Consider the following 23,828-nt stretch of genomic DNA (forward strand, 5'->3'; position numbering starts at 1 on the left):
CCTGAGTAGCTGAGATTACAGGTGCCAGCCATAGTGCCCAGCTAACGTTTCTGTTTTTCGTAGAGTCTGGGTCTTGCTCAGGCTGGTCTCGAACTCCTAACCTCATGGGATCCTCTCACCTTGGACTCCCGGAGTGTTAGGATTACAGTCGTGAGCCACCATGCCTGGTCTAGAGCACTTTGAAACTGAAATCTTATGTTTCTCCTGCTCTAATTTATCTTTTTAGACACACATTTTCCTCCATGATTGTGGAAAAGTTCACCCAAGATCACTTGTGGCTCTCCATTGTGACTCGGCATCCCTGGAACCAGTTCACGAGGGTCCAGCGGCTGTCCTGCTGCGTGACACTGCTTCTCTGCAACATGGTCATCAACGTTATGTTCTGGCAGGGGAGCGGCGCGGCTGCCAACAGAGACCAGCAAATATGTATGAGCCCTAATGCATGGAGTTTGTATTACGCAATCCCGTCACTGTGCTCAGCCCTGCTGGATTGCTGAAGCAGAATCATGGTGTACTTCATTTTTCCCTCACTGCCCTAACATTAGAATACTCTAACAATGGCAGCGCACAGTGCCTCACACCTGTAATCCTGGCACTTTGGGAGGCCAAGGCAGGTAGATCACTTGAGTTAGAAGTTTGAGACCAGCCTAAGCAAGAGTGAGACTGTCTCTACTACAGATATGTGGCAGGCACCTGTAGTCTCAGCTACTGGGGCAGCTAAGGCAGGAGGATTGCTTGAGCCCAGGATTTTGAGGTTACTGCGAACTGTGATGCCACAACACCCTACCCAGGGTGATTGAGCAAGACTCCACCTCTAAAAAAAAAAAAACCACTCTAACAAATTTTCTCACTGTTCTCATTCATTAATAATTAAAGCAGTCTTAGGAACACATCAGGATTTTTATTGCCGTGGTAATTTTCTATCCCTAGATAAACATAGTTAAATTCCTAAATTAATAATAATACTTAGACCTAGAAAAAGAATGATTTTGTGATGCTTTTTTAATTATTGAGAACGAAGGTGGATGGAATGCTTTTCTTTCAGTGAGTCCATTTGCTGTGACCTGGTCTGAACTGTTTACCAGCATCCAAACTGCTGTCATCCTTTTCCCAGTCAATCTTGTCATTGGGCAGCTCTTCCCATTGATTCAACCACAGGAAACTCTGCCTCTCTTACCTCCCATCCAGGCCTCCAGCCTCTCGGATGCTTCTGTTGAGCCCTTCTCTCTGAAAGAGGTAGTTCAGGTAAGGTAAATGATATGCTCCCCTTCCCTGTGAAATGGAAAAGAGCAGTGGAGAGGATCTCCTGGAGGGCTACTCAGGGCCTTAATATCTTTCCCCTAATTCCTGTCCACTGAGTTGTGACCAGTCATACCTCTAGCTTTTACTCTTGATTACGAAGTATCGTAGGACAGGGTGGAAATGCATTATGTGCTACTCTGGAGTTTTTAGTTTTTGACGTTTGCTCAAACTGTCCCTTCATTCATTCCATAGTCTCTCACATATTTTTATGGTTTTTTTAGTTTGTTTGTTTTGTTCTGTTTTGAAGACAGAGTCTCACTCTGTTCTCGTGGGTAGAGTGCTGTGGTGTAATAGCTCACAGCAACCTCAAACTCATGAGGTCAAGTGATCCTCTTGCCTCAGGCTCTCCCGTAGCTAGGGACTATAGGTGCCCGCCACAAAACCCAGCTAGTTTTTTGTATTTTAAGTCCCATTCTTACTCAGGCTGGTCTCGAACTCCTGAGTTCAAGCTATCTGCCCATCTTGGCCTCTCATAGTGCTAGAATTATATAGGAATAAGCCACCACCCCTGGCCAGTCTCACAGTCTTGAATCTACTGGAAGGTGACTGCTTTCTGAAGAACCATGCAGTGAAAAACTGAGCTTTGTTGCACTAAGCAAATCCCTCTCTAACTATAAGAAACAGCCCTACTATCTGTAATTGCTCCCAGTCCTGGGTTAATGTGCAGCAGACTGGTTTTTCACATCGTGTTTCTGTATTCAGGAATTAAAGGAAACTGTGGGATTCCTGCTCAGGAGAAATCCACATCTACTCTCAGAGTACGAACGATCTTCATGGAGTTCTTATGACATGAACACGCTGGTGACACTCTTATCCAGCCTCATTTATTCTCATTTAGAGGGTGAAGGCTGTCCTCAGGCAGGACCCCACTGGGCAAACGGTAAAGGTCCGTGGATTTTAGTAACTCATCTTCGTCTGCCTTCCCCTCTACTGCACGTCCCCTACTTTCTGACTCATTTAGAACCAGCCAGCACGATACAACCTGCTGCTTGTTTTAATTTCCTTAAGCTTCCAGGAAAGAGCCAGTAGTTCTGATTATTTTGATGGCTTCTAGACAGTCTATCTGGTGATAGTACAGGATTAAGGGCGGCACCTGTGGCTCAAAGGAGTAGGGCCCTGGCCCCATATGCTGGAGGAGGCAGGTTCAAACCCAGCCCTGGCCAAAAAAAAAAAAGCACAGGATCTAGAAGAAAAAACTACAAAAAAAAGCTCTCTGTATCCGACCCCATATCCCAGCTGCTTCATTAAAGGCTGTTGCAACTTGTCCTTTTTCTTCCATACAGTGGCAAGATTATGCAGTTTATCAAACTCAAGTATAGTTTGAGTCTCCTGGGCACCTACCAGTATAAGTTGAGTGTATTGCAGTTCTAGAGAAATAGCTCAATGAGGCTTTAAGAGTCTTTAAATTAAAGTTCATAATTTTACATTTTTTTTTTGTTTGTTTGTTTTGAGACAGTCACCTCAAACTCTTGGGCTTAAGTGATTCTTTTGCCTCAGTCTCCCAAGTAGGTGGGACTAAGGCGCCTGCCATAACACCTGGCTATTTTCTGGTTGTAGTTGTCGTTGTTTGGCGGGCCCAGGACTGGATTTGAACCTGCCAGCTCTGGTGTATGTGGCTGGCACCCTAGTCACTGAGCTACACTGAGCTACAGAGCCAAGAATTTTACAATTGTTAAAAATTCACCAGCATCCTCAGAAGACAGGAATACCATTGGTGTTGCCTCCACTCTCCATTAGTACAGGGAAAATGTCCCTGTGTCATTAATGAATTGCTCATCTCTACCACTAATTGCTACTTACTGAAATCTTCCACTTGTGAAAAGTGTCAACTTGAAATGTATTTTCAGCGGTTCCAGAAAACCACCGTCACTTCTGCTGTTACCTGCTCAGAGTTTTGCAGAAGCTGGAATCTCACTTAGATACGCTGGGTCTCACCCAGCCTCAGCGGCCTTTTGACTTCCTAGATGCGGCCAGCCAACTTCAGAAACTCGAGGAACTCTTGGAAACACACATTCTTCCCCCGGAGCAAGGGCCATCCAGGTAATAAAGCAGCCCTGCAGTGCCTTCTTGCAGCTGTTGGGTACAAGATTGTTCCTCCAACTTTTGTCCTTCAGGGAGGTGACCAGTTTCCCCATCCTGAGCCCAGAAGAAAAGAACCCCGCCATTAACGGCCTACCCAGATGCTTGACTCACATCTGCTGGCTCCTCCTTGGTGTCACTAGCCTGGCTTCAGCCTTTTTTACAGCACTTTATAGCTTGGAATTAGACAAAGACCAAGCCACTAGCTGGGTTATTTCGATGATTTTATCAGTACTTCAAAACGTCCTCATCAGCCAGCCAGTGAAGGTATGTGGGAAATGAAACAAAACCATTATAGTCTGAGAAAGTTTGGGAAACTTCGATGTCCTTGGTTTTTTTGTTTTTTTTTTTTTTTTTTTGGTAGAGACAGAGTCTCACTTTATGGCCCTTGGTAGAGTGCCATGGCCTCACACAGCTCACAGCAACCTCCAACTCCTGGGCTTAAGCGATTCTCTTGCCTCAGCCTCCCGAGTAGCTGGGACTACAGGCGCCCGCCACAACGCCCAGCTATTTTTTGGTTGCAGTTTGGCCGGGGCCGGGTTTGAACCCGCCACCCTCGGTATATGGGGCCGGCACCTTACTGACTGAGCCATAGGCGCCGCCCAATGTCCTTGGTTTTTGACAATTTAACAACAACACCCCCTCCCTCAAAAAAAAAAAAAGAAAAGAAAAGAAAGAAAACCTCAAGAAACAGAACTAGGTAGAGTGGCCTTTGTTAAGGATGTTTGTGAGACAGCCGAGCATTGGTGGTTTGCAGCTATAATCCTAGCACTCTGGTCTGGGAGGCCAAGGCAGGTGGCTCCCTTGAGCTCAAGAGTTCAAGACCAGCCTAAGCAAGAGCAAGACCCTGTCTCTATTAAAAATAGAAAAAAATGGCCAGGCATTGTTGTGGGTGCCTGTAGTCCCAGCTACTCCGGAGGCTGAGGTAGGAGGATTGTTTGAACCCAGGAATTTGATGTTACTGAGCTGATGCCATGGCACTCTACCTAGGGTGATGAGACTCTGACTCAAAAAAGAAAAATTGGTTTTAGACTCTTGGGGCCTTTCTAGGTCCCCATCATTATAAAGAAAATGAGTATGAAATTAGTTACTCATCCATAACAGGAAAGGGCCAAGTAATTGAAATTTATTAATTACCCACCTTTGCCTTTACACATGACGTCCTAAGCTCAGGTCTGCACTATCTGCTCATGGCGGTCTCCTGTGCTGTTACTGCTAGGTGATCTTCCTCACATTCTTCCTCTCCCTGATGACGAACAGGATGCCGTGGCTTAACAGGGAGAAGGAACAACAGACGAGGAGGGCCTTGGCACTCTCAGGTAACTCAGGTAGTTCTAACTGCTGTCTAATTTTGCAAAGATCAAATTATATCATACTGGTAGGATTCTAGTCACCTTACTGACTCAGATGGATTTATCCCTTCAAAGATCTTGTCTCTAATTAGCTGGTTGCTCCTCTTCTGCCTAAGACAAATTGGCGATGTGTCACCAAAACTCAATGCATCCCGGCTCAGTGCCTGTGGCTCAAGGGGCTAAGGCGCCAGCCTTATACACCAGAGCTGGTGGGTTCGAATCCAGCCTGGGCCCACCAAACAACAATCACAGCTGCAACCCAAAAAATAGCCAGGTGTTGCAGCAGGTGCCTGTAGTCCCAGCTACTTGGGAGGTAGAGGCAGGAGAATCGCTTGAGCCCAGGAGTTGGAGGTTGCTGTGAGCTATGATGCCACAGCACTCTACCCAGGTTGACAGCTTGAGGCTCTGTCTCAAAAAAAAAAAAAAAAAAAACTTAATGCATTCTTCCCTAGATCTTCACACCTTCTCTCAGTGCTTCAGCTCCCTCAGAGTTTTGTTTTTTTCTTTTTTTGAGATAGTGTCTCACCATTGCTCTAGGTAGGGTGCTGGGGCATCATAGCTCACAGCAACCTCAAACTTTTAGGCTCAAGCAATCCTCTTGCCTCAGCCTCTCCGGCAACTGGGACTACAGGCTTGTGCCTCACCTGGCTAATTTTTCTACATTTAGTAGAGTTGGGAGTCTCACCCTTGCTCAGGCTGGTCTCAAACTCCTGAGCTCATACAATCCACCTGCCTCAGCCTCCCAGAGTGCTAAGATTATAAGTCTGAGCCACCACACCTGGCCCTTCCCCTGTGGTCTAGAAATCCTCTCTCTTCCTCTCCTGAGCCCCAGATGCTGTTTTCAACTGTTTGCCATCTATATCTGAATGCCTGCAAGTGTCTCAAATTAAACCAAATTGTTAACCTTCCCCACAACTCCACTTCTTTACTATGTTTTCTCATTTCAGTCAAGAGCATCGCCATTCTCTAAAAATGTCAGAGTACCTAGTCCTAAATTCCTCTTATTTTGCATTTAGTCACCAAGCCTGGAAATATCTACCCTCTAAATAAGATTTGCTGAAATCACCTGAATGCAACTCGCAAACTCAACATTGGGCAAAAAAGCAAGTTGTAGAAAAATTAGCACAACTTTAATCGTGTAAAAACAATGTATGTGTTGACTAGAGGAGATATATGTATCTCCTTTTTAAATTTATAGATAAAAGACAGAGACAAGCAAGGCAATGATAAACACTAAAATTCAGGAAAGTCTGACCTGAGGAAAAGAAGGGATAGCAGGCCGCAGGGCACACGGCAGGCTCTGTGTTGGCCAGCACTTACTTCTTCAGCTGAGCAGTGAGAGACTACTATGCTGTAGGCACTCCATTCCTTGTGAGGTTAAAAAAATTAATAATCTAATTTTTTTTTTTTTTTTTTTTTTTTTTTTTGAGACAGTCTCACTCTGTTACCCAGGCTAGACTGCCTGGAGTCACAGCTCACAGCGACCTCAAAGTCTTAGACTCAAGAGGTCCTTATGTCTCAGCTTCCCAAATAGCTGGGACTACAGGCACCTGCCACACACTTGGCTAGTTTTTCTGTTTTTAGTAGAGATGGGGGTCTTGCTCTCACTCGAGCTGGTATTGAACTCGTGAGCTCAGACCCTGCACCCACATCGGCCTCCCAGAGTGCTCGGATTACAGGCGTGAGCCACCTCGCCCAGCAAATAATCTGACTTTAAACCACCTTTCTTGCCCTCATTTCATTTCTCCATGCGTTTTGAACCATTGTGCTCTCTGCCCACAGTGACTCTTTTTCTTATCCTCACCTTTGTCCTTCTGGAGACTTGTGTCCCATCCTCCAAAACAAATGTCAAATGTCATTTGCTCTGTGACAGCGTCTCTGACTTCCTTGGGGAGATTTATTTGTTCATGCTTCAGGATCCCGTGGGACCTGGCACATACATGCTCACATGTTCTCTGTCGTCCTCTGAGTCCCTCTCCCTCTCGCGCTTTTGATTGTGGTGTCTCTGGATTCTTCTACTCACAGGGTTGTCTGCAGATCAGCAGCATCGTCATCTCCCAGCAGGGTCAGAAACGCAGATTCTCATTAGGCCTCACCCAGCGTTCCCAGGCGATTCCTATGCACAGGAAAATCTGAGGAACATTGCTGTAGAACAGTGCTCCCTAACACTGACTAGAAGTGTTCGTTTCTAGTCCAAGATAAGTATAGGAATTGAGAATAAGCATTTAGAAATTTAAAGCAATTTGGCAGGCTAATTTTGCACCTGTTGAATCTAGTTTTCAAATAGGGCTTGTGTTTTATATGCTTCGGTTTTATTTTATTTTTCTAGCAACTCATTTTCATTGTACAAAAAGTATCGATCCCTGGGCGGCGCCTGTGGCTCAGTTGGTAAGGCGCCGGCCCCATATTCCGAGGGTGGCGGGTTCAAACCCGGCCCCGGCCAAACTGCAACCAAAAAATAGCCGGGCGTTGTGGCAGGCGCCTGTAGTCCCAGCTACTCGGGAGGCTGAGGCAAGAGAATCGCTTAAGCCCAGGAGTTGGAGGTTGCTATGAGCTGTTGTGAGGCCACAGCACTCTACAGAGGGCCATAAAGTGAGACTCTGTCTCTACAAAAAAAAGTATCGATCCCGGCTTGGTGCCCATAGCACAGTGTTAAGGCGCCAGCCAAGTGCACTGAGGTTGGCGGGTTTGAACCTGGCCCGGGCTAGCTAAACAACGACAACTGCAACAACAACAAAAAAACGGCCAGGCAATGTGGTGGGCACCTGTAGTCCCAGCTACTTGGGAGGCTGAGCCAAGAGAATCACTTAGTTTGAGGTTTGAATCCCCGAGTTTGAGGTTGCTGTGAGCTGTGACACCATGGTACTCTACCAAAGATAACATAGTGAGACTGTCTTAAAAAAAAAAAAAAAAGTATCTATCCCTAGTGGATTGGAATTTTTCTGAAAACACCTCCTTCACCATAAATAGTTTGAGAAGCACTGCATATGTAGCTTTATTCCTTATTTCTTTTTTTTTTATTTTTGAGACAGAGTCTCAGTATGTCACCCTCAGTAGAGTGCTACAGCATCACAGTTCACAGCAACCTCTAACTCTGGGACTTAAGTGATTTTCTTGCCTCAGCCTGCCAAGTAGCTCAGACTACAGGTACCCTCCACAATGGCTATTGGCTATTTTTTTGTTGCAGTTATCATTTTTGTTTAGCAGGCCTGGGCCAGGTTTGAACCCACCAGCCTTGGTGTATGTGGTCGACACCCTTACGGATGAGCTATGGGCACCAAGCCTATCCCTTATTTCTTCAACATGTGACAGGGGGTGCTCTCAGTGGATCCCCAAGAAATGTTGGTGAGTGCACACTTAATGAAATGTAACATTTCTTTTTTCTACATTTGAATTGTTGACAGCAAAGTGTTCTTCACCAGTACCCGGTTTGAAAGATCGGAACAACCCCATCTACGTAGCCCCAGCTGTGAAGAGTCCAACTAAGCACCTAGAGAAAACCTTGAAAAAGAAGAAACTCTTCAAGATGACTGGAGATATTCTGGGTATGGAGAGGGAACAGCAAGAAAGGGGGAGAGAGAATAAATGGAAAATATAGAGGGTGAAAAGGTATCTTTTAAAATTTTTCACTTTGTGGATCCAGGCACAGTGACTCACACCTGTAATCCTAGCATTCTGGAGGCCAAACCAAGAGTGATACCCTGTCTGCACTAAAAATCAAAAAAACTCGCCAGGCATAATGGGGGGCGCCTGTATCCCAGCTACTCAGAAGACTGAGGCAAGAGGATGGCTTGAACCCAAGAGTTTGAGGTTGCTGTACCGAGGGTGACAAAGTGAGACTTTGTCTCAAACAATAAGAGATCTTTATCTTGTAAAAATTGAGACTCTAGTAAACAAGATGCTAGGGTAAAAGGATAGATTGCTGAACTTGGAGTCTTGCGATTGTGTTGTATCCTTGTGTTAAGCCACCCTCTCCACCTACAGAATGCAGTAACAATATTTGATCTACATGCTTTACAGGTTGGAGGGGAAATGAAAATGCTTTGGACAATGGCTGTTCTGTAGGTGACAGGTGACTGGCTTCAGCACGGCTAGTACATGTTGGACTCCCTAGACCAAAGAGCCTCCATATGCGGGCGGTGCCTGTGGCTCAGTGAGTAGGGCGCCAGCCCCATATGCCGAGGGTGGTGGGTTCAAACCCAGCCCTGGCCAAACTGCAACCAAAAAATAGCCGGGCATTGTGGCAGGCGCCTGTAGTCCCAGCTGCTCGGGAGGCTGAGGCAAGAGAATTGCATAAGCCCAAGAGTTAAGAGGTTGCTGTGAGCCGTGTGACGCCATGGCACTCTACCCGAGGGCGGTACAGTGAGACTCTGTCTCTACAAAAAAAAAAAAAAAGCCTCCATATGAGGCTTTCACTTCTGTGAACACAGACAGTTGAAAGGAACCAAGAGAGCATTCACAAGCATGCTTAGTTCTAGGAACAAAACATAATATTTTTGTGTAGGATTTTTATTATTTTTTTTTTAGAGACAGAGTCTCACTTTATCGATCTCGGTAGAGTGCTGTGATGTCACAGCTCACAGCAACCTCCAACTCCTGGGCTTAAGTGATTCTCTTGCCTCAGCCTCCCAAGTAGCTGGGACTATAGGTGCCCGCCACAGCGCCCGGCTATTTTTTGTTGCAGATTGGCTGGGGCCGGGTTCAAACCCAAAGCCACCCTCGGTACATGGGGCCAGTGGCCTACCCACCAAGCCATAGGCACCACCAGATTTTATGTATCTTAAATAAAACTTAGTGACAGCATAATTGTAGGATGGCATTATATCTGTATACCTACGTATGTATAGATTAACTTCTAATCCAGTTTTTCTGCCACCTGCATACTCCTCAGCTCTTACTTATTTTGGCAGGAAAGATGTCTGTGGATTACTTGTATAATTGTTATCCTACAGTTATTTTGTTATTTATTTTTGAGACAGTCTCATTTTGTTGCCTGTGGTAGAGTGCTGCAGCATCATAGCTCACAGCAACCTCAAACTCTTGGGCTCAAGGAATTCTCTTGCCTCAGCCTCTCAAGTAGCTGTGACTACAGGCACCTGCCACAGCATCCAGCTATTTTTTGTTTTTTTTTGCAGATTTTGGCCCGGGGCCGGGTTTGAACCTGCCACCTCTAGTATATGGGGCCGGTGCCCTACTCACTGAGCCATAGGCGCCACCCCAACGCCTGCTATTTTTAAGAGATGGGGTCTCATTCTTGTTCAGGCTGGTCTTGAACTCATGAGCTCAGGCAATTCACCTGCCTAGGCCTCCCAGAGTGCTAGGGCTACAGGTGTGAGCCAGTGTGTCTGGCCTATCCTATAGTATTTTGATTTTGAGACACAGTCTTACTATGTCGCCCTTGGTAGAGTGTCATGGCGTCTCAGCTCACAGAAACCTTAAACTCTTGGGCTTAAGCGATTCTCTTGCCTCAGTTTCCCTAGTAGCTGGGACTGCAGGCACCTGCCACAATGCCCAGCTATTTTTTTTGTTGTTGTCGTTGTTTAGCAGGCCCAGGACGGGTTTGAACCCACCAGCCCTGATGTGTGTGGCCAGCGCCCTAACCACTGAGCTATAGGCACCAAGCCAATCCTATAGTTTTAAAAGGGAAAAACATAAATATAAACTCAGATGATTTTATTATTTATTTTAGGTTTCATAAAATAAATGTTTTTGTCTGACATAGGATCAGCAAGGGTTAATAATGATCAGGTTGGGGTGATGCCTGTGGAGTAGGGCGCCCGTCCCATACACCAGAGGTGGCGGGTTCAAACCCAGCCCTGGCCAAAAACCACAAAAAAAAAAAATAATAATAATTATCAGGTTGAACCATGTGAAATTGCCAATTTCTGGCTATTTTTCACCTGCAAAACTCTATAGGCTTAGAAAAAAATGAAAAATGTATAGAGGATATCTACGCTTAACCGTTCAATTATGATTTTTTCTCCCCATCTAAACCAGTACAAATCCTCTTCCTTATCCTGTTGATGACTACAGTCTACTCTGCGAAGAACTCCAATAGATTTTACCTCCATCAGGCTCTCTGGAAGAGCTTTTCCCACCATTTTTCGGAAATCAAACTGCTTGAGGACTTTTACCCCTGGGCTCACCGCACCCTCCTTCCTAACCTGTATGGGGGTTACAGAGGTGAGAGAGCCACAGTCCTGGGGCCCGGCCATGCAAATATGGGGTACGGTTAGTTTTCCCAACATCCCTGGCCAAGAGCCATGAGAACTGGAGAAGGATCGTCAGGCTTCTCTGCTATGGGGCATCTCTGTGGACGCCCACAGGGGCTGTTCCCTGGACCTCATCTCAGTAGGTTCAGTTATATGTGGTCCGTGTTCACCCCGGCCCATGGGATGCTGATTCCCACTGCTGAGTCTCACCTAGAGGCGGACTAATGAGAATGAAATGGATTCAGTTACAGCATGAGTAGTAACTGGATTGACCCCTGGGACTCAACCACAATGTAGCAAAGAAGGTTTTTCAGTGAGTGCAAAACCAGGAATGAATGTGGTCTCACTGTAAGGGCCTCCATATGAGATGCTATTTTGACCTCCTGGGCAATCTTTCCCAGCTCTGTGATTATATCCGTGTGAATTTTTCTTGCATGAGCATCCAGTGCAGGTCCACAAACATGATTGAACGCAAATAATATGTTGGGGACTGTCCTTGGAGCTGATGATAAAAAGATGGATATAGTATGATTTGTACCTTCTAAGAAACTCACCGTCAAGAGGAGAGTGACACCATCTAAAATTGAACTAAATGGAATCAACATGCAATGAAGGAGAGTTGCCATCTATAAAAACTCTTCTAAACACACCAAGTGTACCTTTAAGACTGTAAACATTTGCTGAGATAAACACACATTTTTGATTTTTTTTTTTTTTTTTTTTTAGAGCGCTTTGCCCTAGACAGTAATGAAGACATGCTAACAAATTTCTTTCTTTTGTTTTTGAGACAGTCTTGCTCTGTCACTCTGGGTAGAGTGCCTGCCAGGGCATCATCACAACTCACAGCAACCTCAAACCCTTGGGTTCAAGTGATCCTCTTGCCTCAGCTTCACCAGTACCTGGGACTACAGGCACCCACCACCACTCCTAGCTAGTTTTTCTGTTTGTAGTAGGCACAGGGTCTCGCTGTTACTCAGACTGGTCTCAAACTCCTGAGCTAAAGGGATCCTCCTGCCTCAGCCTCAGCCTCAGCCTCCCAGAGTGCTGGGTTTACAAGGGTGAGCCCTCACGCCTGACACAAATTTCTTTCCTAAGGTACACTTCTTTTTCCATATTTTTCAGCAGTTACCCAACCATTTTGTCATTATATAATTTTATATCTTTTTTTTTTTTTTTTAGAGACAGTCTCACTTTATCGCCCTCAGTAGAGTGCTGTGACGTCACAGCTCACAGCAACCTCCAACTCCTGTTTAGGCCATTCTCTTGCCTCAGCCTCCCAAGTAGCTGGGACTATAGGTACCCGCCACAACGCAGTTTGGCCAGGGCCAGGCTCTAACCCACCACCCTCAGTATATGGGGGCCAGCACCCTACCCACTAAGCCATAGACACTGCCCTATAATTTTAGATCTTACATTCTAGAAATTGTTGTGTTCATTAATCTCAGGATTGGTGGCTTCCTGATGAGATTTGGATCTTCGGCATGGTGGTGACGCCTGTAGCCCCAGCTACTCAGGAGGCTGAGGCAGGAGGATCACTTGAAACCAGGAATTTGAGATTGCTGTGAGCTAGGCTGAGGCCACAACTCTAGCCTGGGGCAGCAGAGTGAGGCTGTCTCAAAAAAAATAAAAATAAAAAATGTGTGTTTATCTTAGCAAATGTTTACAGTCTTAAAGATACACTTGGTGTGTTTTTATAGATGGCAACTCTCATTCATTGCATGTTGATTCTATTTCAATTTTAGATGGTGACAGTTCTAGGATTAGGGCGCCTTCCTGATTGCAGTTGGTAACTGTGTGCTGAATACAATACTGACTAAAAGAAACTAGAACCCTGTGTGTCTGAGGTCTGCACCATCACAGCAGGTGTGGCCTCCTCTTGGAGTCCTTGGCTTTGTAGTGTAGTGTTGTGATCCAAAACCAGATTTCTTTCTTTGTGGGTCTCCCTGGGTCCCCAGTTGCCAGCCGTGTGATCTTGGGTAAATTACTCAACCTATGTGCCTGTCTCCCCATCTATGCAATGGAGATAATTTTAGGATCTACCCTCTAAGACTGACATGAAGATTAAAAGGTTGATAGAGCTAAGTGCTGGGCGGTGCCTGTGGCTCAAGGAGTAGGGCGCCGGTCCCATATGCCGGAGGTGGCGTGTTCAAACCCAGCCCTGGCCAAAAAATCACAAAAAAAAAAAAAATAGAGCTAAGTGCTTAGAACAGTGTCTAGCACGTGATATTGACTGGGTAAGTGTTTGCTATTATTAACTGGGCCACTTGGAGTTCTGGTTAACTTACTAGAACTACAAAGTTTACCTAAGTTTACACGAGTTAGGGAACACATACCTTTGTTCTCTTCTCTTCCTACCTAGGCGTGTAGTATGTTTTTCTACTTTAATTTGCATTTGTGTCCTTTAGTAATGTTCAGAATTGTTCCCATATGGTTTTTGCGCATCTCTTGTTAGATTTATTTTCTCTTTTGTATTACTACTACATACTATAAATGAGATAGTTCATTTATTTTTTATACCTTCTAAGTAAATATCGTGTGGCTCTGTGAAAGCTGTTGATTTACGTTTATGTAGTGCCCAGCCACTTTGGTGAACCATCTTTTTTGTAAGTACGGTTGGGCCCGGAACAGCATGGGAGAAACAAGGACACTGACCACCTCCTGCCGTGGAAAATCCACGTGTAACTCTTAACTCTCCAAACACTTAACCCCTGATAGCTTGTTTCAACTGGAAGCCTTAATGATAATATCGACAGTTGATTAACACATTTTGTATGTCATCTGTATAATATACTATTTTCTTACAACAAAGTGGGCTAGAGAAAAGAAAATATTGTTAAGAAAATCATAAGGAGGCCAGGCACAGTGGCTCATGCCTGTAATCCTAGCACTCTGGGAGGCCAAGATGGATGGATAGCTTGAGCTCACGAGTTCGGGACCAGCCTGAACAAAAGCGAGTCCTCATTTCTACTAAAAATAGAAAAACTGAGGCAAGAGGATCACTTGAGCCTGAAGTTAGAGAGTGCTATGAGCTGTGATGCCATGGCACTCTACCCAGGGCGACAGCTTGAGACTCTGTCTCAAAAATCATAAGGAAGAGAAACTACATTTACTGTTCGTTAAGCAGAAGTGGGTCATCATGAAGTTTTCGTCCTTCTCATCTTCACACTGAGTAGGCCAAGGAGGAGGAAAAGAAGGGGGTGGTCTTTCTGTGTCCCAGGGTGGCAGAGGCAGAAGAAAATCTCCTTATAAATGGGCCTGTGCATTTCCAACCTGGGTTGTTCAAGAGTCAACAGTAATAACTTTTCAGTTGATTCTCTTAATATATCTATATATATATATCATTTACAAATTGTGATAATTTCACTTTCCTTTTTTTTTTTTTTTTTTGGTTTTTGGCCGGGGCTGGGTTTGAACCCGCCACCTCCGGCATATGGGACTGGTGCCCTACCCCTTGAGCCACAGGCGCCGCCCAATTTCACTTTCCTTTTAAATTTTATATGTCTTTTTCTTACCTAATTGCATTAGCTGGTACCTCTAAAAATGTTTTCAAACATAGTGATGAAAGTGTGCATTTTTGTCTTATTACTAACTTAGGCAATTTATAAAATTATTTCTTTTATTTCTCATTAGGATTTATTACTGATGGGAACTCCTTTCTTTTGGGCAATGTTCTCCTTCGTCAGATTCGCATTCCCGGTGCCACACCCTTCCCAGCTAGAGTATTTCCCCAAGAACAAGTGAGGCCATCTCACCAACATCAGGAGGATACAGACAACTATGGGGTTAACTGGGGGCCCCCCAGCACAAACATCACAGAACCAGATAGTATTTGGCACTACCAGAAGCAGGAGACCCTGGGTGGTTATCCCATCCAAGGGGAATTTGCCACTTACTCAGGAGGAGGATATGTTGTGAAACTTGGAAGAAACTCCAGTACTGCAACCAGGTGAGCAAGCCTGAGCCCTGAACAAGAGGGCTGAACGTTCATGCCGGCCAGTTTGCTTCTGGCCATTTATAAAATGATTAAGGATTCAGGACCTGGCCAGACAAGGTGGCTCACACCTATAATTCTAGTACTCTGGAAGGGCGAGGTAGGTGGATCAGCTGAGCTCAGGAGTTTGAGACCAGCCTGAGCAAGAGTGAGACCCCATCTCTACTAAAAATAGAAAAATTAGCTGGGCATCATGGTGGGCGCCAGGAGTCCCAGCTACTCAGGAGGCTGAGGCAAGAGGATCACTGAAGCGCAGGAATTTGAGGTTACTGTGAGCTGTGATGATGCCACAGCACTCTACTTAGGGTGACTGAGGGAGACTCTGTCTCCAGAAAAAAAAAAAAAAGAATTCAGGACTTATTTGAACAGTTTAATAGCTACTCTATTGTCTGTAACATTTGTGGCACTTTTATTTTAGACTTCAAAGGAAATATACCTGTTCAAAAATTCTTTAAAAAAAAGTGTCAAAGCACTGAAGAAAAAAAAAAAAAAAAAACAGAAACAGTGTCAGAGCATTAAAGGAAAGAAAATTTTTTTTTTTTTTGTAGAGACAGAGTCTCACTTTATGGCCCTCGGTAGAGTGCCGTGGCCTCACACAGCTCACAGCAACCTCCAACTCCTGGGCTTAAGCGATTCTCTTGCCTCAGCCTCCCGAGTAGCTGGAACTACAGGCACCCGCCACAACGCCTGGCTATTTTTTGGTTGCAGTTTGGCCGGGGCTGGGTTTGAACCCGCCACCCTCGGTATATGGGGCCAGCGCCTTACCGACTGAGCCACAGGCGCCACCCGGAAAGAAAATTCTTATTCAGGCTGGGCGCCTGTAGCTCAAGCGGCTAAGGCGCCACGTACACCAGAGCTTGCGGGTTCAAATCCAGCCCGGGCCTGCCAAATAATGACAACTACAACCAAAAAATAGATGGGCATCGTGGTGGGTGCCTGTAGTCCCAGCTATTCAGGAGGCTGAGGCAAGAGAATCACTAATAAAAAAAAAATTATTACTCAGTTTCAAACTATGAGTATGTTTTGCTTAATTTGCTAAAATTCATTTTCTTGTATGGAAAAATGAATATCAATTTCAATCCTAGTTGTAGTTAAACTCAGGTAACTCTAGTTTGGACACACTGTCATCTTCAGTTGTAAAAACAAACACTGTCCTTCATGAGCCATCAATTCAAAATTTAAATGCCAAAATTAAATTTCCAAAGATTTTTTTTTTTTTTTTGTAGAGACAGAGTCTCACTTTTATGGCCCTTGGTAGAGTGCCATGGCCTCACACAGCTCACAGCAACCTCCAACTCCTGGGCTTAAGCGATTCTCTTGCCTCAGCCTCCCAAGTAGCTGGGACTACAGGCGCCCGCCACAACACCTGGCTATTTTGTTGTTGTTGTTGTTGTTGTTGTTGCAGTTGTCATTGTTGTTTAGCAGGCCCCAGCTGGATTCAAACCCGCCACCTTTGGTGTATGTGACTGGTGCCGTAACCACTGTGCTACAGGCACTGAGCCCATAAAGTATTTTAGAGAACTAGACTGGAAAATGTGGCTTCCTACCTGGTGCGGGGCAGTGACACTGAAAACATCAGGACGTTTCCCACTTTGCAGCGCTGAAGGGAGAAAGTAGCCGGCCCTGTCCTTCCCTGTCTCCCCAGAGTTCTGCGGCATCTTGAACAGAGGCACTGGCTGGACCAATGCACAAAATGCCTCTTTGTGGAATTTGTGGTCTTCAACGCTAATGTGAACCTGTTCTGTGTTGTGACCTTGATTTTGGAGTCCAGCGATGTGGGTATGAAGGGCTCTGCTCTCCTCCCTCAGGGATCTGGGGCTGTGGTTCAGAAGTCTGTCCCCTGCAAACCTCTGTTAAAATCTGATCTTTAATGTTGGCGGTGGGGCTCATGGGAGACATTTGGGTCATGGATGATCCCTCGTGAGTAAACTAATGCCCTCTCTCCCTTAGGGGCACATTCTCACTCTCAAAAAACTGGTTGTTAAGAAAGAGCCTTCCCCTCCCTCTGCTTTCTCTCTCTTCATGTGAACTCTATACACACAAGATCCTCTCACCTTCCGCCCCCGGTAGATGCAGCTTGAGACCCTCCCCAGATGCAGATGCCCAACCTTGAACCTTCCAGTCCTCAGAATTGTGAGCCAAATGAGCCATTGTTCTTCATAAATGACCCAGGTATTCCACCTTTTATCTCGTGGCACACTTGGATCTATAGTTAACCTTCTGCCACACACTTAAATTATCAAAAAAAAAAAAGTAAAAAATGAATATACTTACTATGCTTTGAACTACTTTCAAAAATAATTTAATTAATGATCTTTAAAATTTTTCCCAGGGCTCAGCACCTGTAGCTCAAGCCGCTAGGGCGCCAGCCACATATACCAGAGCTGGTGGGTTCGAATCCAGCCTGGGCCTGCCAAACAATGACAACTATAACCAGGTGGCGCCTGTGGCTCAGTGAGTAGGGTGCTGGCCCCATATGCCGAGGGTGGCGGGTTCAAACCCAGCCCCGGCCAAGCAACAAAAAAATAGCTGGGCGTTGTGGTGGGCGCCTGTAGTCCCAGCTGCTTGGGAGGCTGAGGCAAGAGAATCGCGTAAGCCCAAGAGTTAGAGGTTGCTGTGAGCCGTGTGACATCATGGCACTCTACCGAGGGTGGTACAGTGAGACTCTGTCTCTACAAAAAAAAAAAAAAAAAAAAAAAAAAACAATGACAACTATAACCAAAAAAAAAAAATAGCCATGCACTGTGGTAGGCGCCTGTAGTCCCAGCTGCTTGGGAGGCTAAGGCAAGAGGATTGCTTAAGCCCCAGAGTTTGAGGTTACTGTGAGCTGTGACGCCACAGCACTCCACTCAGGGCAACAGCTTGAGACTGTCTCAAAAAAAAAAAAAAAATGTTCCCGGCACACTGGTTGAAAATCACTGCTTTATAGTAACACAAAACACAAGAAGGTACCTGGGTCTCTCAGGAGAAGGCCTAATTTCTTTCTCTATCTTATTCTACTAATTAAAATATATCATTTTAATTAGTTATGCATAAATATAATTTTTCTTAAGAGACCATCTCACTATGTTGTCTTGGCCAGCCTTATCCTCATGGGCTCAAGTGATCCTCTCTCAACTTACCCTCCCAAGTCACTGGGATTAGACATGTTACCAATGAACCCAGGTCATAAATATAATTTTTAAAGTCAAATAGTTCAAGGAAAAAAAAACCCAGCAGTTCTCAGTTCATCCCTACCTCATCCCTACTCCTTTAATTCTTTTAGAATTTACAAATTATTATCATTTCACGAATTATCAGTATAGATATTATATTTTTTCTGTGAGGATGAAGACCCTTTCTTACACCTACACATCTCCTGAACACACACACGCTAATACACATCTTTCCTCTTGTTATTCCCATACGGTAATATATGTTTAGTTTGAGTATTTCCACTGGGATTATGTTTTTCAAAGATGAGACATGTAATATGTTATGACTAGATTTCCTTTTATTTGCAATAAAAGGTTATACTTGTTGTAAAAGAAAGGGAATTTAGAATTTCTAGTTTCTTATTTCCCTTTCATTTACTTGGTTTTGTATGTATTTATCATTGGTTCATCACCAAACTCTTCCTAGAAACAAAAAAACCTCTCATTCTGTCCAATAGTATCACATAAAGTATCGCTTTCCTTTTGTCTTGGAGACTCCCTGCCCTCCCAATACGGTCTGGATTGGTTATTCCCTCGGCCTGCTCCCTGCAGCTGTCATCCCGGCTCTCCCTTCACATCACCTTTCCCTTTCTCCTCTGTTGGATCGTGTCTTCCTCTCTTGGTTGCTTCATTTTGCTAAAGCACATCCTCCAGTAACTTCCTGGGACTACGCAAGGGATGTAAACTTTTGGAAGCCTTACGTGTCCAACAGTGTTTTTATGGTGCTATCACATTAGATTACTAATTTGTTCCAATACAATTTGTTTCTCACAGCACTTTTTTTTTTTTTTTTTTTTTGAAACAAAATCTCCCTCTGTTGCCTTGGGTAGAGTGCTATGACATCATAGCTCACAGCAACCTCAAACTCTTGGGCTCAAGTGATCCTTTTGCTTCAGCCTCCCAAGTAGCTGGGACTACAGGCACCCATCACACCACCTGGCTAGGTTTTCTATTTTTAGAAGAGATAGGGTCTCCTTCTTGCTCAGGCTGGTCTCAAACTCCTGAGCTCAAGTGATCCACCTTCCTCAGCCTCCCAGAGTGATAGTATTATAGGTGTGAGCCAACACGCCTGGCCTGTTTCTCAGAAATTTTGAAAAGTATAGCTCCACTGCCTTCTAGCTTTTTAGGTAGCTATCAAGAAGTCTGATGATGGCTGGGTACAGTGGCTCAGGCCTGTAATCCTAGCATTCTTGGAGGCTGAAGCAGGAAGATGGCTTGAGCTCAAGAGTTCGAGACCAGCTTGAGCAAAAGCAAGACCCCATCTCTACTAAAAAATAGAAAAAATTAGCTGGGCATTGTGGTGGGTACCTGTAGTACCAGCTAAGCAGGAGGCAAATGCAGGAAGATTGGTTGAGCCCACCCAAAAAGATTGCTTAAGCCCAGGAGTGTGAGCTTGCTGTGAGCTAAGCTGAGGCCATGGCACTCTAGCCTCTTTAAAAAAAAAAAAAAAAAAAAAAAAAAAGTGTGATGATGTCATTCTGAATCTCAGTCCCCACCCCCCAAAAATATTTAGATTTCTCTTGTCCTCAGGGTTATGAAAGGACCTCGTGGTAAGCCCTTTTTACCTGGAAACTGTCCCTAAGTTCTGAGACATTTTCTCCTTGTTAATTTTTCTTGTTAATTTCTTCTCCATTTTCCCTGTTCACTTTTTCTAATATTCCTAGCGTTTTGATGTTAGAACCCCTATTCTGATTTTCTTACGTTTTTGCTTCCATTTACTATGTTTTTCTTTTAATATATGAGAGGTTGCTTCAACTTTATCTTTCAAAGCATTTGCTGCACTTTTCCTTTCTATAATGTTTTAATTTCCAAAAATTGTTTTTGTGCTATCAATATTCTTTCTTTCAGTCTCCTGTTTTTATGTGGATGCAATACCTTTTGTTTATTCTCTGAGGATATTTTAATGTTTTTTTCCCTTCTCCTTCACTTTCTCTAATTTCTCTGAGCTGCTTTATTTTATTTGTTGTTTTGATCTACAGTTTTTTTTGTTGGTTTGGTTTTTTTTTTGAGACAGAGCCTCAAGTTGTCACCCTGGGTAGAGTGCTTTGGCATCACAGCTCACAGTAACCTCCAACTCCTGGGCTCAAGCGATGATCCTGCCTCTGCCTCCCAAGTAGCTGGGATTACAGGCGCCCGTCACAACGCCCGGCTATTTTTTGGTTGCAGCCATCATTGTTGTTTGGTGGCCAGGGATTCGAACCCGCCAGCTCAAGTGTATGTGGCTGGTGCCTTAATCTACAGTTTTTTTTGTTAGAGGTTCAAGTGTCTGGCTGTCCATTCACGTTTAAAAGACCGCAATAGGCCAGGTGTAGTGGCTCATACCTGTAATCCTAGCAGTCTGGGAGGCCCAGGCGGGTGGATTGCCTGAGGTCAGGAGTTCAAGACCAGCCTCAGCCAGACGGAGACCCAGTCTCTAAAAATAGCCAGGTGTTGTGGTGGTCGCCTATAGTCCCAGTTACTTGGAAGGCTGAAGCAAGAGGATCTCTTGAGCGTGAGAGTTTGAGGTTACTGGAAGCTCAGATGCCACAGCACTCTACCAAGGGTAACCAAGTAAGACGGTCTCAAAAAGAAATAAAGACAGGAACAAAATGTACATAAATGCTAATTAGCAGCTCTGTGCCCTTAGTTTGTCATCTGGTATCTGTATTTTATTTGGGGGGGTCAGTTTTCACAGAGGGACCCTCCAAACTCCTGCCTGGAGGATCTGAGAATTATACTTCTCAGACCAGGGAAGGGAGGAGAACTGAGAAGGGTCTCACCATGCAGTATATGAACTTTCCCTTAATTCTTTTTTTCAGTAAGCCATTGCTTCGATGTACCCGATGTCCGTGAGTCCAGATTCTCTCTAGTTCAACATCAATGGGAAATAAACCATTAGTCTGGGGGTGGTGTAAGGCAGGATGGGCAGCAAATGCTTGGCTGGTGAGAAATGAAATCTAGACTAATTGTTTACGTTCAGACTTTCAATCCCTGCTATTTCCATCTCCACCTGAACCTGTCCCTTCAAAGATACCTGATACCTCCAATTTCTGAGCCTTTCTAGGGTTTTGTGGTGAGAATTGGCTTACTTCTGGGGTTCCTAGACTGCTGAACTCTTTCCACTTTCTCAAATTGGCTAAGTCAGCATTATTCCTCTACTTTTCAGCTTCCCACAGTTGGTCACTCTCGAATCTGCCCTCCTTCATCTGTGTCATTTTCTTTTTATTTTTTGAGACAGAGTCTCACTTTGTTGCCCTTGGTAGAGTACTGTAGCGTCACAGCTCACAGCAACTTCCAACTTCCAACTCTTGGACTTAGGTGATTCTCTTGACTCAGCCTCCCGAGCAGCTGGGACTACAGGCACCTGCCATAACGCCCGGCTATTTTTTGTTGTTGTTGCAGTTTGGCCGGGGCCGGTTTCGAACCCACCACCCTCGGTATATGGGGCCGACGCCCTACTCACTGAGCCACAGGCGCTGCCCTAACTATAACAACTTAATGAGGATTTTTGGTAGGGCCAAAAATTAGACAGGAGTAAAAATAAACAGGTGGAGGCTGAAGCTTTTTAGTTCACCTTCATTTAAACATCAGGGTATTCATGGGATACTAATAGTGTCTGAAACAGCCGTTCTAACTGGGTACGGTGGGGTCAACAGCAATCTCATTTAATGTTCATTTTCAGTTCTATAGGAAATGCTAAATGGAGTGTAGAGACACAGAATCATTTGAATTGCTGGTATAGGAACAGTTGGTGTTATTAAAATACATTGAGGAGAAGAGGGCAGAAGTTTTACAAGACTCTTGACCCCAGGTGTTCTTTGTTACTCCCAGGTGCTTTCTTCACATCTCTAAGACTGGACAGTTTAACTTCCCTTCAGACATCAAAGAAGGGCTTTGCCGGGTCTGTCACCTCACAAGTCATCTATTATCTACTAGTCTGTTACTATGCCTTCATACAGGTGAATTGAAAATGTCAGACGTGAGAAATAGTAAGGGTTGCCAGATTTTATCTGGGGAGCTCTACAATGACATGTTATTAGAATTACAGCTGTGATTTTGGTCCTTTCTAGAAACCTGAATTCACTTAAAGGTTTACTTACTGCCAAACTATAGACTTAATTCTTTAGTTTTCAAGAACTAAAGAACTAAAAACATTACTTTATAGGCAGCGCCCATAGCTCAGATGGCAAGGCGCCAGCCACATACACCTAGGGTGATGGGTTCAAACCTGGCCCGGGCCTGCTAAGTAACAATGACAACTGCAACCAAAAAATAGCTGAGCGTTGTGGTGGGCACCTGTAGTCCCAGCTACTTGGGAGGCTGAGGTAAGAGGATCGCTTAAGCCCAAGACTTTGAGGTTGCTGTGAGCTGTGATGCTACAGCACTCTACCGAGGGCAACAACTTAAGACTCTGTCTCCAAAAAAAGAAAATTACTTTATATACAGTTTTTCCTACCCCTTATATAAGTGATACTAAGTGACGCTATAAGGGTGAACAAAGAGCAAGTACGCAGAAGCACAGATGATTGCTCTCAAAAGAGAAAATATCTATGACACAGTAGTTTTTGCCTTTTTTTTTTTTTTTTTTTTTTTTGTACAGACAGTGTTTCACTTTATGGCCCTCGGTAGAGTGCCGTGGCCTCACACAGCTCACAGCAACCTCCAACTCCTGGGCTTAAGCGATTCTCTTGCCTCAGCCTCCCGAGCAGCTGGGACCACAGGCGCCCGCCACAACACCCAGCTACTTTTTGGTTGCAGTTTGGCTGGGGCTGGGCCTGAACCCGTCACCCTCGGTATACGGGGCCGGCGCCCCACCGACTGAGCCACAGGCACCGCCCTGCTTTTTTTTCTTTTTTTTTTTTTGAGACAGATTCTGTCACCCCAGGAAGAGTGCTATTGCATCACAGCTCACAGCAACCTCAAACTCTTGGGCTTAAGCAATTCTCTTGCCTCAGCCTCCCAGGTAGCTGAGACTACAGGTGTCCACTATTTTTCGTTGTAGTTGTTTTAGCAGGCTGAGTTCGAACCCTCCAGCCTCGGTGTATGTGGCCAGCACCGTAACCACTGTGCTATGGGAGCCAAGCCTACACACAGAAATGGTTTTTATTTAAGTTTAAGTCTATGGTCTCCAAGAAAACGAATTAATATATAAAATGGAAGTTTTATTAGAGGCTGCCTGTTCTGTAAACGGCATTTGAGTGACTACAGAGCAAAAGCAAGACCACAACCCATTTGTCCTACTTAGATCTGATCAAGTGCCCAGCAGTGTGCTTTGCCTTGTAGAAGGCAGTAGTGCTCGTAAAGCCTTATCAGGGAGAGGCCTTGCTAATCTTTCTGACCGCGTGTGATGTATTTAGGGTCGGCGGCTGAAACGGCAGAGCTGGAGGTTCTTGAGTGGGAAGAGAAACATTCTGGACACAAGCATAATCCTTATTAGCTTCATCATCTTGGGGCTTGACATGAAGAGCATTTCTCTTTATAAGAAAAACATGGCACAATACCACCATGACCGGGACAGGTAAGAGGGAGCCTGATAGCCCTACCTTGTATCTGAAGTTTCTTGGTTATACCTGTGTATTCTTTGAAATTCCCTCTCTTCCTCCTTCAGCCCAGCCAGGTGTGTATTTGTGTAATATCAGAGTTAAAACAGAACTTGAGTTAACGTCCACATCAGCTTTCTGGGTACAAACCATTTAACTGCTGGTCCCACTGGAAAGTT

At 44.7% G+C, this 23,828-nt stretch overlaps 1 protein-coding gene across 1 annotated transcript in view; it reads left to right on the forward strand.

Annotated features, from left to right (window-relative positions):
* The window catches only part of PKD1L3 (polycystin 1 like 3, transient receptor potential channel interacting), a 66,766-nt gene that overhangs the window by 38,599 nt on the left and 4,339 nt on the right, over window positions 1–23,828 (forward strand). Inside the window, 10 exon segments of the mRNA XM_053554190.1 lie at window positions 227–426; window positions 1,046–1,245; window positions 2,005–2,182; window positions 3,150–3,342; window positions 3,417–3,648; window positions 4,601–4,700; window positions 8,138–8,278; window positions 10,731–11,204; window positions 21,941–22,068; window positions 23,467–23,627. Of these exon segments, the coding sequence (XP_053410165.1) occupies window positions 227–426; window positions 1,046–1,245; window positions 2,005–2,182; window positions 3,150–3,342; window positions 3,417–3,648; window positions 4,601–4,700; window positions 8,138–8,278; window positions 10,731–11,204; window positions 21,941–22,068; window positions 23,467–23,627 (2,007 nt within the window).

The sequence above is a fragment of the Nycticebus coucang genome, chromosome 2 (assembly GCF_027406575.1).
Source record: "Nycticebus coucang isolate mNycCou1 chromosome 2, mNycCou1.pri, whole genome shotgun sequence".
NCBI classification, from domain to species: domain Eukaryota; kingdom Metazoa; phylum Chordata; class Mammalia; order Primates; family Lorisidae; genus Nycticebus; species Nycticebus coucang.